Source organism: Hippocampus zosterae, chromosome 12, assembly GCF_025434085.1.
Source record: "Hippocampus zosterae strain Florida chromosome 12, ASM2543408v3, whole genome shotgun sequence".
Classification (NCBI taxonomy): Eukaryota; Metazoa; Chordata; class Actinopteri; order Syngnathiformes; family Syngnathidae; genus Hippocampus; species Hippocampus zosterae.
In genome coordinates, this window is record NC_067462.1 from 14,522,493 (window position 1) to 14,537,520 (window position 15,028).

General features: G+C 48.1%; 1 protein-coding gene across 2 annotated transcripts in view; it reads right to left on the reverse strand.

The window, feature by feature from the left end:
* Positions 1-10,816: 10,816 nt before the first annotated feature.
* Positions 10,817-15,028, reverse strand: part of nalcn (sodium leak channel, non-selective) — a 66,861-nt gene continuing 62,649 nt past the window's right edge. For both annotated transcript variants that reach the window (XM_052082459.1, XM_052082458.1), the window contains 4 exons: positions 13,698-13,848; positions 13,465-13,614; positions 13,256-13,373; positions 10,817-11,712 (listed from right to left, as the gene is read on the reverse strand). In XM_052082459.1, coding sequence (XP_051938419.1) covers positions 11,570-11,712; positions 13,256-13,373; positions 13,465-13,614; positions 13,698-13,848 — 562 coding nt within the window. In that variant the 3' untranslated portion in view covers positions 10,817-11,569. The remainder of the gene's footprint in view (positions 11,713-13,255; positions 13,374-13,464; positions 13,615-13,697; positions 13,849-15,028) is intronic.

The window sequence follows — 15,028 nt, forward strand, 5'->3', positions numbered from 1 at the left end:
AGCGCGCTTGTTGTTTTGTTCTGGTGTATTTATAGAGCAACGTAACATCCGCTTGTGACGTGTGCCGCGTTAATCTCGCAAGAAAAAATGTAATCCCGTTAAAATTCATTTCAATTAATATATATATACTAGCTGGTTCGCCGCCCTCCGGGCGGCTCATCAGCTAGTTCCTGCGGAAGGCTGGTAAGGTGGGCCTTCGGCCCACAAAAGTGTTGTTGCTTGGTTCAACTTTTTGTTCATCTTCATTGCTTATCGCGAAAATAAAGAGATGTTTAGCTCTACTAAATAACTAACAATTTCATTGCAATGCTTGTGGGTAGACAACATTTTTTCGCTAAGATGCCCGCGCGATCGTAGTGAGCCACTGCCTGAGCGGCGCAGTGGCGGCGCGCAGCGGCGCGGTGAAGTAGGTAAGTTTTGAAAAGGGACAGACGGAAGGACAGACCGCGTGCAGGACGACGCGCAATATATATACATATAATAGATATACTGCATGTATACATAAATATATATATTCAATTCCAGCATATTACAGTGTATGAATGGATTTCAGTGTCCAATGTGTAAAAGGATTTCAGAAAGTGTCTTTGAGAGTGTCTCAGTCATTCTAATGATTGTGAAGCTGCTTGTTTTAGTTAGTTACAGGTTAAGCAAATTATTATACACTGTCGGTTTTAATTACAGCATGAAGTGTCAAAATAAAGGTGATGTTTGTGCAGCGACCTCACACCAAAAAGGCAAAAGTGCGAGGTCAAAAAGTAACACTTTGGTCTTTGGGGAGTGACAGCTGCGGCCAGTGGATGAATGCCAAGTGAGTGAAAGGAAAACAAGCAAGCGTCTCCACTTTCCTTTTAGATGTGGAATGGATTTTAATCAACACATTATGCCAGTTGTTAATTGCTTTTCCCACCTGCTGCTAAAATAATTAGCTACTTTTCCAAATTATTGTAGTAATAGCCATCTGCCCCTCCGTGAGCCGTCACCTTACCGTGGTGGAGGGGTTTGCGTGTCCCAATGATCCTAGGAGCTAAGTTGTCTGGGGCTTTATGCCCCTGGCAGGGTCACCCATGGCAAACAGGTTCTAGGTGAGGGGCCAGACAAAGCATGGCTCATAGACCCTTATGATGACTACAATATATGGACCAAGGTTTCCCTTGCCCGGACGCGGGTCACCGGGGCCCCACTCTGGAGCCAGGCCTGGAGGTGGGGCTCGTTGGCAAGCGCCTGGTGGCCGGGCCTACACCCATGGGGCCCGGTCGGGCACAGCCCGAAGAGGCAACGTGGGTCCCCCTTCCCATGGGCTCACCACCCATGAGAGGGGCCAAAGGGGTCGGGTGCTATGTGAGCTGGGCGGCAGCCAAAGACGGGGACCCTGGCGGTCCGATCCTCGGCTGCAGAAGCTAGCTCTTGGGACATGGAATGTCACCTCTCTGGCAGGGAAGGAGCCCGAGCTGGTGTGTGAGGCAGAGAATTTCCGACTGGATATAGTCGGACTTGCCTCCACACACAGCTTGGGTTCTGGTACCAGTTCTCTCGAGAGGGGTTGGACTGTCTTCCACTCTGGAGTTGCTCACGGTGAGAGGCGCAGAGCAGGTGTGGGCATACTCATTGCCCCCCGGCTCAGTGCCTGTACATTGGGGTTCACACCGGTAGACGAGAGGGTTGCCTCCCTCCGCCTTCGGGTGGGTGGACGGGTCCTGACTGTTGTTTGTGCATATGCACCAAACAGCAGCTCAGCATACCCACCCTTTTTGGAGTCCTTGGAGGGTGTGCTGGAGAGTACTCCTGCTGGGGACTCCCTTGTTCTGCTGGGGGACTTCAATGCTCACGTGGGCAATGACAGTGAGACTTGGAGGGGCGTGATTGGGAGGAACGGCCCCCCCAATCAGAACTCGAGTGGTGTTTTGTTATTGGACTTCTGTGCTCGCCACGGATTGTCCATAACGAACACCTTGTTCAAACATAAGGGTGTCCATATGTGCACTTGGCACCAGGACACCCTAGGCCGCAGTTCAATGATCAACTTTGTAGTTGTATCATCGGATTTGCGGCCGCATGTTCTGGACACTCGGGTGAAGAGAGGGGCGGAGCTGTCAACTGATCACCACCTGGTGGTGAGTAAGCTCCGATGGTGGGGGAAGATGCCAGTCCGTCCTGGCAGACCCAAACGTATCGTGAGGGTTTGTTGGGAGCGGCTGGCGGAATCCCCTGTCAGAAGGAGTTTCAACTCCCACCTTCGACAGAGCTTTTCCCATGTTCCGGGGGAGGCGGGGGACATTGAGCCCGAGTGGACCATGTTCCGTGCCTCTATTGTTGAGGTGGCCAATATGAGTTGTGGCCGTAAGGTGGTTGGTGCCTGTCGTGGCGGCAACCCCCGTACTCGCTGGTGGACACCAGCAGTAAGGGATGCCGTCAAGCTGAAGAAGGAGTCCTATCGAGCCTTTATGGCCTGTGGGACCCCAGAGGCAGCTGACGGGTATCGACTGGCCAAGCGGACCGCGGCTTCGGTGGTCGCCGAGGCAAAAACCCGAGCGTGGGAAGAGTTCGGTGAGGCCATGGAAGCCGACTTCCGGACGGCTTCGAGGAAATTCTGGTCCACCATCCGACGTCTCAGGAGGGGGAAGCAGTGCACCACTAACACTGTGTACAGTGGGGATGGGGCGCTGCTGACTTCGACTCGGGACGTTGTGAACCGGTGGGCAGAGTACTTCGAAGACCTCCTCAACTCCACCAACACGCCTTCCTTGGAGGAAGCAGAGCCCGGGGACTCTGAGGTGGGCTCTCCTATCTCTGTGGCTGAAGTCACCGATGTGGTTAAAAAGCTCCTCTGTGGCAAGGCCCCAGGGGTGGATGAGATCCGCCCGGAGTTCCTCAAGGCTCTGGATGTTGTGGGGCTGTCCTGGTTGACACGCCTCTGCAACATCGCGTGGTCAACAGGGAGAGTGCCTCTGGATTGGCAGACCGGGGTGGTAGTCCCTCTTTTTAAAAAGGGGGACCGGAGGGTGTGTTCCAACTACAGAGGGATCACACTCCTCAGCCTCCCTGGTAAGGTCTATTCAGGAGTGCTGGAGAGGAGGGTCCGTCAGGAAGTCGAGCCTCAGATTGAGGAGGAGCAGTGTGGTTTTCGTCCCGGCACAGTGGACCAGCTCTACACCCTTAGCAGGGTCCTTGAGGGTATGTGGGAATTCGCCCAACCAGTCTACATGTGTTTTGTGGACTTGGAGAAGGCGTTTGACCGTGTCCCTCGGGGAGTTCTGTGGGGGGTGCTTCGTGGGTATGGGGTACCGAACCCCCTGATACGGGCTGTTCGGTCACTATACCACCGATGTCAGAGTTTGGTTCGCATCGCCGGCAGTAAGTCGGAATCGTTTCCAGTGGGGGTAGGACTCCGCCAAGGCTGCCCTTTGTCGCCGATTCTGTTCATAACTTTTATGGACAGAATTTCTAGGCGCAGCCGAAGCGTTGAAGGGGTCCGTTTTGGGGGCCTCAGTATTGCATCCCTGCTTTTTGCAGATGATGTGGTGCTGTTGGCTCCTTCAAACGGGGCTCTCCAACTCTCACTGGAGCGTTTCGCAGCTGAGTGTGAAGCGGTTGGGATGAAAATCAGCACCTCCAAATCTGAAACCATGGTCCTCAGTCGGAAAAGGGTGGAGTGCCCCCTCCGGGTCGGGGAGGAGATCTTGCCCCAAGTGGAGGAGTTCAAGTATCTTGGGGTCTTGTTCACAAGTGGGGGCAGGAGGGAGCGGGAGATCGACAGGCGGATCGGTGCAGCGTCTGCTGTGATGCGGACGTTGTATCGGTCTGTCGTGGTGAAGAAGGAGCTGAGCCAAAGGGCGAAGCTCTCAATTTACCGGTCGATCTACGTCCCAACCCTCATCTATGGTCACGAGCTATGGGTCGTGACCGAAAGAACGAGATCCCGGATACAAGCGGCTGAAATGAGTTTTCTCCGCAGGGTGTCCGGGCTCTCCCTTAGAGATAAGGTGAGGAGCTCGGTCATCCGGGAGGGGCTCAGAGTCGAGCCGCTTCTCCTCCACATCGAGAGGAGCCAGATGAGGTGGCTTGGGCATCTGATTCGGATGCCTCCTGAGCGCCTCCCTGGTGAGGTGTTCCGGGCATGTCCCACCGGGAGGAGACCCAGAGGAAGACCCAGGACACGCTGGAGAGACTACGTCACCCAGCTGGCCTGGGAACGCCTCGGGATCCCCCGGGGAGAGCTGGAAGAAGTAGCTAGGGAGAGGGAAGTCTGGGCTTCCCTGCTAAAGCTGTTGCCCCCGCGACCCGGCCCCGGATAAGCGGTAGAAGATGGATGGATGGATGAATAGCCATCTGTTTGAAAAAGCATGCACCGGATCAGGCATGCTTGATCCGTTGATATGCAATACAGGCAGTAAATTTTTACCTTCTCCACCGGTGTGAATATGAATGTGAATGATTGTTTGTCATCATGTGCCCTGCAATTGGCCATCGCAACCAGCTGCTTTACAGTATTTGTAAAGAGTGGATGACTTAGTTGGCAATGAATTGGGACACTGTACAGGAGGAGGTCATGAATACATCAGTGACAAAGAGTGGACAACATCCATTGAAGCAGACACCACTACTTGAGGAAACCATCAATTGGAGCGGGTTACTTAAGTAATTACTGCATTACTACTTCATTCGTTTTGGCTCTTGTATAGTGGACAGGAGTCCAATATTTCAGGAACTATGGAATAAGTGCATTTATGAACAGTGGACTTGGTGATTAATAGGGGCAAGTTGTGTATTGGAGTGTAGGCCAATAGCTGATGTCGTAAACTGATTTCAACTCTTCAAGGATTTGCATCTTGAGATGTAGCTTTGCGAGTCAGGACAATGAGAAAAGGTGGGTTCAGTCAAAGTGATGATGCAGCTCTAAAGGTGTCGTGTTGTGCCCGAAGCGACAGAATAATCGCTTCGTGCGCAACTAACTGGAGATAAGTGGATTCCCGAAACACAGAAAGGAATTTTGTCACAAAAGATGAGATTTATTTTAACACAAAAATCCCTGTCTAAACGGACAACTGAAAACGCTGGTCAAAAAGAGGACCAGGAAATAACAACGCGGCAAGAGAAAATGCTTGCGAAAAAACGGCAAGGAGAAAGTTCTTAAGCAAAATACTATAATCACTCACGAGAGGAATATCAAGGAACGCAATAATAGACAATAGTCATTTAAGGTAGTATCAAGCGAGAATGAATAGGCGATAGCAATTGCACGGTGTGGAATACTCCCGCAATGAGTCGACTGCCGGAGCGCCTAAATATAGCAGGTGCAATCACCAACAAATGGGTGGCAGGTGTGCAGGCGGCAAGCAAGAACGCCTGCCCCTGCTGTCAAATACGGAACGTGACAGTACCCCCCCCCCACCCCCCTCAACGGACGCCTCCCGGCGGCCTACCCGGTTTGGACGGGTGAGATGCGTGGAATTCACGAAGAAGGGACGGATCAAGTATCCAGGAGCGGGAGACACATTGCCGATCCTCTGGCCCGTAGCTCTCCCAGTCGACCAGATACTGGAAACCTTTTCCCCTGCGCCGAGAGTCCAGGATGGCCCGTACCGTGTACACCGGGTCACCATCGACGACCCACGGAGGAGGGGGCGGAGTGGGAGAAGGAGCCAAGGGGCTGGTCGCCACCGGCTTGAGCAGGGAGACGTGGAACACGGGGTGAACCTTCATGGTGGCCGGCAGCCGGAGCTTGTGTAACCCGGATTATGGCATGAGGCAATGGGGAGTGGACATAACCAAAATCTATATTGATTAAAAGAGTAGCGTCGTTAAAAATTGCTTAATCAAACAGAATTGAATATTGCCGTGGCCCGAGCAAATCAGGGCACAAAATATGAGAGGTGCAGTTTTTCACCTTCATGGCGTCACGAACGTGCGGCGCAACCTATCTCGGTCTCTTTTTCTGACGGGACCTGAACGCGAGCGGACGTATTCTTCGCCGTTGTGAGGAAGTGTTTCGGGAGAAAGAGAGTCATTCCACGCACTGAGTGTGCTCAGAGGCTTGAACGTGTTATGCGCATTTCGTTTAAAATCATTCATTCATTCATTCATCTTCCGTACCGCTTGATCCTCACTAGGGTCGCGGGGGGCGCTGGAGCCCATCCCAGCCGTCTCCGGGCAGTAGGCGGGGGACACCCTGAATCGGTTGCCAGCCAATCGCAGGGCACACATAGACGAACAACCATCCACGCTCACACTCACACCTATGGACAATTTAGAGTGTTCAATCAGCCTGCCATGCATATTTTTGGAATGTGGGAGGAAACCGGAGCACCCGGAGAAAACCCACGCAGGCCCGGGGAGAACATGCAAACTCCACACAGGGCGGCTGGAGCTGGAATCGAACCCGGTACCGCTGCACTGTGAAGCCGACGTGCTAACCACTGGACTACTGGGCCGCCCCGTTTAAAATCATGCTAAATATGCTAAAACATAGTCACTTTCCTTAGACCTCAAGTACTGTACCTGGCTAACGTAGCTGTTAGCATTACATACCGCCGGGATTTCGCCGACCGTATAACATCGTCGGAGTATCGTTCAACATTCTTCTGGTGAGTGTACATAAATGTTAATAACGTCTCATAGTACTTGGAATTAAGTAGTTAATATTAATTACTGTAGTTATTTTATTGTCGGCGCTCGTGTGCTCTCGGCCCTATTAGGCCGGGTCTTTTGTGGAGTTCTAATTGAGGACAGCGCTGGGATTAGCGTGCCTTCAGTGGAGTGGATTCCATTACGGTGCCCTGACGTCCAAAAGTGCTAGAAAAGAGGGGGTACAGTGGTGGTGGCGAGCCAACCAAAGAACATACAATTTATTACATTTGATAAATTTTAATTTATTTTATTTGTGTTGATGTTTAGAAGAATTTATTTTGTATGACAGGAGTTGACAAGAACATTTTGTGTTTAGTTATTTCATTCAGATTGAAAGAAAAAAAAGGGAACTCACACCGGTGTTGAGAAAGGTGATCACCAATTATTTTGCTTGAGGGAAAGGTCAACTAAGAGGTTGAGACTAAATTGGATTTATTTACTTTCATTTTTTCATTGTGGTTGTTGTGATAATAATTTTGTTGTCCTGTGTCTATGTTTGATATAAAAGTTAAGTCCCGGGTCGCCATGCGGGACAACGCAGCCCTGCCCTCCCTCCACATGTGATGGGCCCGCTTGAGGTGGCACTGCACGGAAGGAACCTCTATTTGTCCCTCCTGGGACAGGAACAGCGGTGGTTGATAGCCGTAGGCCGTCATGAAGGGCGACCTCCCAGTGTCTGAAGAGACGAGGGTGTCGTGTGCATATTCCACCCAAGGTAAGTGGTCGGCCCAGGAGGAGGGACGGTGGAGACACACACAGCGGAGGGCTGCCCCCAGATCCTGGTTGATCCTGGTCACGCTATGCCTGCCCATTGGATTGTGGGTGATATCCTGATGTCAAACTGGGCGTGGCCCCGAGGGACCGGCAGAACCGCTTCCACACTCGGGACACAAACTGGGGCCCCCGGTCCGACACTATGTCCATAGGGATGCCATGGAGACCGAAAACTTGTTTGATGAGGAGGTCGGCGGCCTCCAACGCCGACGGCAACTTAGACAGGTGAATAAAGTGGACAGCTTTTGAGTATCGGTCCACAATAGTGAGAACGACAGACCACCCACGGGATGGAGGAAGGCCCGTGACAAAGTCCAGGGCGATGTGGGACCAATTCCGCCGGAGGCCGATGCGAGGCCTTGCCGCAGGCGCAGGAGGAGCAGGTGTTAATGTCGTCCACCACATCCTTCCGAAGCTCCGGCCACCAGAACCGCTGGGAGAGGAGCTGCTCAGTCCGGTTCACCCCAGGATGGCAAGCCACCTTGGACCCATGCCCCCACTGCAACACCTCTGAACGCAGCGGTGGGGGCACCCCCCCCCCACCCCCACAACCCCTGCAACGTGGGGGGTGTGGAAGCAAGAACGCCTGCCCCCTGCTGTCAAATACGGAACGTGACAAAAGGTAACATCTCACAGGGGGACAGGCCTGCCCAGCCGAAGGTGGACTTTAATTATAGGTAATCTCCACTCTGTCAAATACCGCACTTAAGAACTTCCTGGCCAATTACCAAAGTGCCTTAAGTAAGCTGCGGACATGCATGATGGGAAGTGACGGGTGGAGGGTGGTGGGCAGAAAACAACAGGCCCCGTATGAGGCGGCGTCTTATGCGGAGGCAATTAAAAGACAAAAATGTTACACCACGCAGGGCCAAAATGAGATGAAAAGAGGAGAGAGGCGCTTTGATGAGCTGGTTGCGAGCTTAAGAGGCGACGGTGACGGAGAAGAAAAGGGCGAGCAAAAAGGGGCAAATTAAAGACAGTTGATTAGCGCGAGGCCTGATGTCACACTGTTTCCCAAAAGGACCATATGTCGCTGGGAGAACTCACTCGTCGAGGGCCTGGAATGTGCCATGAAAAGTCAGGATTTCTCCAGAGTGATTGGGCGTCCCACCGGCAGCTGATTCTCTGCTGCACACCCTCATGTTCATTATCAAGTGAAGGCCCGTGCACATTATGTGCAAAATTACGAAGCTTTTGAATGGACAATCCAAGGGCCTGTGTTCTTCAATGGGCTAATTATGGGTGGAACAAGGGTCCTTGTTAAGGGGAAAACGCTCGCCTCTGCCAATGCGAGCACATTCATCATTAAACTAACCATGAATGAGGAATAAATACACATACATTCATCCATATTCTAATCATCTTATCCTTACGAGGGTCGCTGGTGTGCTGGAGCCTATACCAGCTGTCTTCGGGCAGTCGGCGGGGTACACACTGAAGTGGTTGTCAGCCAATCGCATTGCACACATTGATGAACAACCATTTGCACTCACACTCACACCTCGGGACGATTTTGAGTGTTCCATAAGCCCGCCATGCATGTTCTTGGAATGTGGGAGGAAACCAGAGTACCCGCAGAAAACCCACGCAGGCACAGGGAGAACATGCAACTCCACATAGGAAGGCCGGAGCCAGAATCAAACCATGAACCTCGGCACTGTGAGGCGGACATGCTAACCAGTTGTCCACCGTGCCAGGAAGAAATATGTATATACACAAATATGTATATATACAAAAAAAGTCCAACTTGTTTGTGTTGTGTCTTTTGGATTCCATATGATGCACTGTGTGCTGACCTACAGTTTTGTTCTAATGTCTGTTGCATTTTGTACAAAATCGAACTCAATGCTCAAATCAAGATCCGAATGTTTCTGTCGGTGAAGGAAAGATTGTCTGCTGATATTAAGACTGCACAATAGTGATGTCAAGTCAACAGTATTTATAGAGCACTTTCAAACAGCCATCTCTGCATACAAAGTGCTGTACATGGAGCAATTTAACATGCACAATAAACAGTAAGAGAAATCGGTAATAAAGGCGGTGGAAAGCACCCAACAGTAAAACCAAGAACAAATCTAAGTCATGCTGAGTCGAATGCCAAAGAATACAAGTGAGTTTTGAGGAGGGCTTTGAAGATGGGCAGCGAGGAGGCTTGCCGAATGTTCAGTGGGAGGTCATTCCAGAGAGAGGGACCAGCAACAGAAAAGGCTCGATTCCCTCTGAGCCTCAGTTTAGTTCTTCGTACTTCTAGTAATGTCTGGTCCACAGACTTGAGGCGCCGGGCAGGTGTGTAGGGGCGGATGAGCTCAGAGAGGTAAGGTGGCGCGAGATTATTCAGAGCTGTCTTCGGGCAGTAGGCGGGGGACACCCTGAGCCGTTTGGCAGCCAATCGCAGGGCACACACAGATGAACAACCATCCACGCTCACACCTATGGACAATTTAGAGTGTTCAATCAGCCTGCCATGCATGTTTTTGGAATGTGGGAGGAAACAGGAGGGGCCGGAGAAAACCCATGTGGGCCCGGGGAGAACATGCAAACTCGACACAGGGAGGCCAGAGCTGGAATTGAACCCGGTCCCTCTGCACTGTGAGGTCGATGTGCTAAACACTGGATCACCAGGCCACCCAATGAAAAAAAAATATTTCAAATAATTTGGCCTGCTTATCATCATCTGGCTCATCTGAGAAGGTAAATGATCATTTTTGTGTGCATCTGGATTCAGGCCCCGTCAACGCTTCATTCCTTGCATTTAATAATGGTCCCAGTTCGACCGTATTGTAATTGGATGGATATATTTCCGTTAACCAAGGTATGATGTCGGTATATTGAATACAATGGATGTCAGAAAGACTCACAGGTCATTCTGTATGGGAAGAGCTTTGCAGGAGTAAAACATTGCGCGATTGCATGTGAAAGTCTCCTGAAATGCTAATTAAAGAGGTCATATTTACGCAACATAGAAGACGTCATCTGGGCAAGGATTTAGACGCTTCAGAAGGTGCTGCTGTTTTGCTTAGCAACTGAGTTCAAATGCCCTTTGAAGTAAACATTTTGATATATCTGAATGAACATTAGCTTATTTGAACTGCCCAAATTACACTGGTTAATTTTTGTTCCATTGGGGTTATTTGTTCAAGTAGTAATTTGGGGTTATTTAGAGTGTATTTTTCCCCCATATGAAATCCAACTAAATTATCATGACAACAGAATGAAAAGACAAATATCACCTTATCAAAGTTCTGATCACTCGCAAAGGCGGCCACTACTCAGCAGAATGCTGACTTTCACCAACTCGCACTGCTTGTGTCCTGCAGGTGTCGGCGGTCCATGATGCGTAAAAGATCCCTCATGCAGCTGAGCTTGAGGAGGTAACAAATTCATTAAGTCATGTGAATATATACAAAAAGGACACTTCTTCTCATTCATGTTTATGCAGAGAAAGCGTTTAATAAGAAGATAGATTTGTACAGAGATTTTATTACATTCAAAAATCTATTCGTTTCTTCAGTAAACACTTCTGAATAACAGCAGTGTGTTTAAAAAAAAGGGAGTAAATCTCAGAATCCTCATAATATAGTTTATATTTGCATACACACTAATGCAGTGGGAGCAATGCACATTCTAATCCAAATCAAATCGCATAAAAGAACGCATCAAAAGTGAAGAAAAGGAATCACAAAAGGATTTGGAGGTATACGCACTGTTGCTGGAAACTGCTGCACGCGTGTCGCATGGAGTCGACCTCTGTGAACAATCAATAGCTACTATGGAAATACACTGAGACATGACAATGATGTTCAGTGTGACACACTTGCTCGTACTTGAACAAAAATGCTCAGAAGTGTAGAGACCATAAGAAAATCCATATGCATGTGATAAATAAAGTAGAAGGGACATGAAAAGAACCTTGCAGCTGAATACACAAACAAGAGCAGCTTTCCCTTCATTGATCCGGCATGTCCTCGCCGCTCACACTTGCCAGATGTGCCTACAAAGGAACACTCGCAAAGGACAGGAAATACGTTTCCCAGAGGCATCAGCTTGACGCCACCGTTTGACCAAAATACTCTCAAGATTCAAAATATTATCTCCATTGATCCAGTGAGGGGTCGACCGATAAAAAATAATAACATAAAAAAATAATACACAGAGCGTCGGGATGCACCTAAATGTCAATGAGGTCGTCGCCGCTCTCATCGCTCTCCACTGTTAGCTGACGGGTCCACCACTTCTTCACCTCTGACCCCGATGAGGCCTCGTCGTTGACAGGGTTCATCTTACATACAATGGACTTGACACTGGTGCGACCTGACACATGTGCGTGCACATGCACGCACACGCACACACACACACACACACACAATGGAAAATACACATGGGCGATAACTTTAGAGACACAATCTAATCAGACCCAATTTAAATGCTCCATTAATGAAGGTAATAACCATTTGTTGGACACTCGTAGAGAGGTCATCTTTAAATAGGTATAGTTTTAGTATTATAGGTGGAGTATGTCAGAGTGGGGAAAACATGAGAAGCACCTCTCACATTTATGCAGTTGCACTTCAAAAAAAAAAAAATGACCACAATAACATACTCTTTCCCATCAGGTATCCTGGTATTGTTGTATATGCAACATAAAAATAAGTCTTTGATATTTAAGTTTTTGACTGATGATGATTGGACAGTAGTTCACGTGCACGTTTGAGTTCACGTGCACATTTTTGTTTAAAAAAAAAAATCTAGCGCATGTTGTAAGATAGCGTACTGGTAATTAACATAGCACTGAAGTATTCATTCCAATTATTAATTATGGCAGATAAGCTTTACATGATTGGGACAAAGTTAAAAACCAACAAACAAACAAAGAAAAACAATGAAAAAAACGAAACAATCGGCCTGTGTTATAGAACCAGGACAAAGAGGTTTTGAGGAACAGTTCCGCTGTAACCACATTGCCTCGAAAAATTGTAAGAGAAGAGCGACCATACACGCTGTTCTGGGGTAAAACCGAGACAATGGAAAAGAGGCTTTAGTGTAGTTCACTGCTCTACCACAAGGTTTTGCGTGTATGCCTTGTCAGAGTCTGAATTGAAAACTTCCATACTTAGCGTGGGAATGATCGTACTTTGTGTTACGCACATTTATGTACGTTTGATAGATGAGGCACCGGGTGGGATATCGTTACTCCAAATGAGGCACTTTAGAAAATGGATGGATACATTTTTGTATTGGCTCACACCAAGTTTATTGGAGACATTTTAAATTTTTTTCAGTCTTTCTTTTGTTCAGTATTTTTGTCAATGCCTATTTTGCACAGCTCTGAGTATTGAGAATAAATTAAACAGAATTTTAACTGAATCAGTGTTTACAATATTGCATGTTATACTTAATCAGTGTAATATACAGTATCTCCTGAGGTTTTACTACAGGATAGCTTTTTCATTCTTTCACATTATTACCTTTCTGTGTTTGTACGTGGGTGACATCTTGTGCAGATGGAATAATTTATAAAACATAGAAATAGAAAATGACATCAAAAGAATGTAAGCTTTGTTCTGCATTTTAAAACACAAAGCAGAATCATAGGGCCATTACTGAATTAATGTATACTCTGTGATCATGTTGTCAAAATTTGAGCGTTGTAATGAAAATTCAAACACTGACCAGTATAAATAACGTAAAATGATGTTTTTGTTGCATATCAATCTCTCTCTGGCAGATTGAGCCAAAACATGTATTGTACGGCACTCTTTTATTGTATTTCAGAACTGACATGCCAGGATAAATTGTATTTTCAATGTCTCACTAAGAGCCGGTGTTCTGCGGAGACAAATTGGGGCACACGCACCTGCAGGCAGCCGCCACTGTCCCAGCTTCCTCTGTGGCTTGCCCAGATCGGAGGAGTCCTGCCTGTAGCCTCCTCTGTCGGACAACGTGGGACTGAGCAGCTGCTGGAGGCCACTCATCTAAACAACAAGGGCAGATCCTTTGTTCAGTGGTTACCTGCAGATGACGGTGTGACGTGTCAAGCCGGGATGCCCGCGAGCAGGCTTTTACCTCAGGCTGCGAGGGGTTGTCTGGATTGTTGGCGTTGTGGTCTTCGCTCGGCACCGTGGTCTCGATGCTCGGGGGGTTGAGGAAACGACTCAGCTCCTGCTGCTGGCTCTCTCTCAAGCTGTGGATGATGCTACATGACTGCTGCTGCTTCTGCAAACAGAGCCGGGACAAACTGTCATACATGCGTACGTGCCGAGGTGGCGGCGCCGGCTGCCGCGTTGGGGGGAACTCACCGCACGGATGCGTTTGAGGCACTTCTTGAGCCACATGCGGATGGTCTGCTTGGCGACCTCCTCTTCAATGGTGTACTCCAGCTGTTCCCTGGCCAACAGCTCCTCCAGCTGGAGAGACTTGCGAATGTCCACAGAGCGGTAGGACAGCATGCTGCCAACATGGGCAACGGTAGACACAAAGACACACAAAATACACTTTTCAAACAGGCTTATCCGTAATTAATTCAAAAGCAACATTGCATAGAAAGAAAGATGTTCCTGTTATTTTTGTTGCTGTTCATATTTAGATAAAAATATACATTACTAGTTTTGGTTGATTTATTTTCAACATACTCAATGTCTGTTTATTTTCCTTAAAGAGTATGGAGTGACAAACAAATCTAACAGAATGCTAAAAACACGATAACCAGAAATAGTTCGGCTGGCTGAGATTTCACATCGAAGCTCTGCAGTCAAGTGCTCTCACCAATCAATTCAAATTGAGCCCAATCAATTCAAATTGTGGTTAATGTTACAGTGACTTAACCTTTTTTTCTTTTGTAATCGAGTACAGTTTATTTTTTAAATACAGCTCTGTCATATTTAAAGTAAAATACGATTATTTGAATCATAATTTAAATAGGCTATGTTTTTTCCCCCTACATTGAAGCACAGTGTTAATGATCAAACTGTGCATAATGTTAAAGCGGCTTGTAATCACATGAAATACTTTTCAGGAAATAAATCCTCCGCCTTATTTTTGAACACCTACTGCACGACTGTGTTTTTGTGCTGGTGAAAATGATACTTGATCCTTTTTTTAGGTGCTGCTTGGTGTTTGACACCAACTGATGTGGAGCAGTGGATATGCATGTATGGAATCTAAAATAATGATTGAATGAATGTAAAATTAACTTGGCCAAAGTGTGTGTACATATTGTCTTAACATTTGTGACTAACTATTTTGGATGTTAAATGTACATTTGTATTTATCACACAAGTAAAGTTTCTTATGATGTAGCCCTATAATGTAGGGCAGCATGTCCAAAGTCCGGCCCGGGGGCCAAATCCGGCCCGCGGTCGAATTTCATCCGGCCCTCGGCCCCTGTCATAAAATCAGTGCCGTCTGGCCCGCCGGTTGGGCGCAATGGAACACGTGTTGCATTGACTGAGGTCTCGTAGACTGGTGAGTGATGTTTCATAGAGTACTGCTTCCCTCTAGTGGCTAAATGAGTAATAGCATTCACTAAATTCACTAAATAGCATTTAGACACTAGAGGGCATCACTCACGAGTTAACAAGACATCACTCCGTGTTTATATTGACTGATATGTCATATTTCAAATGATCCT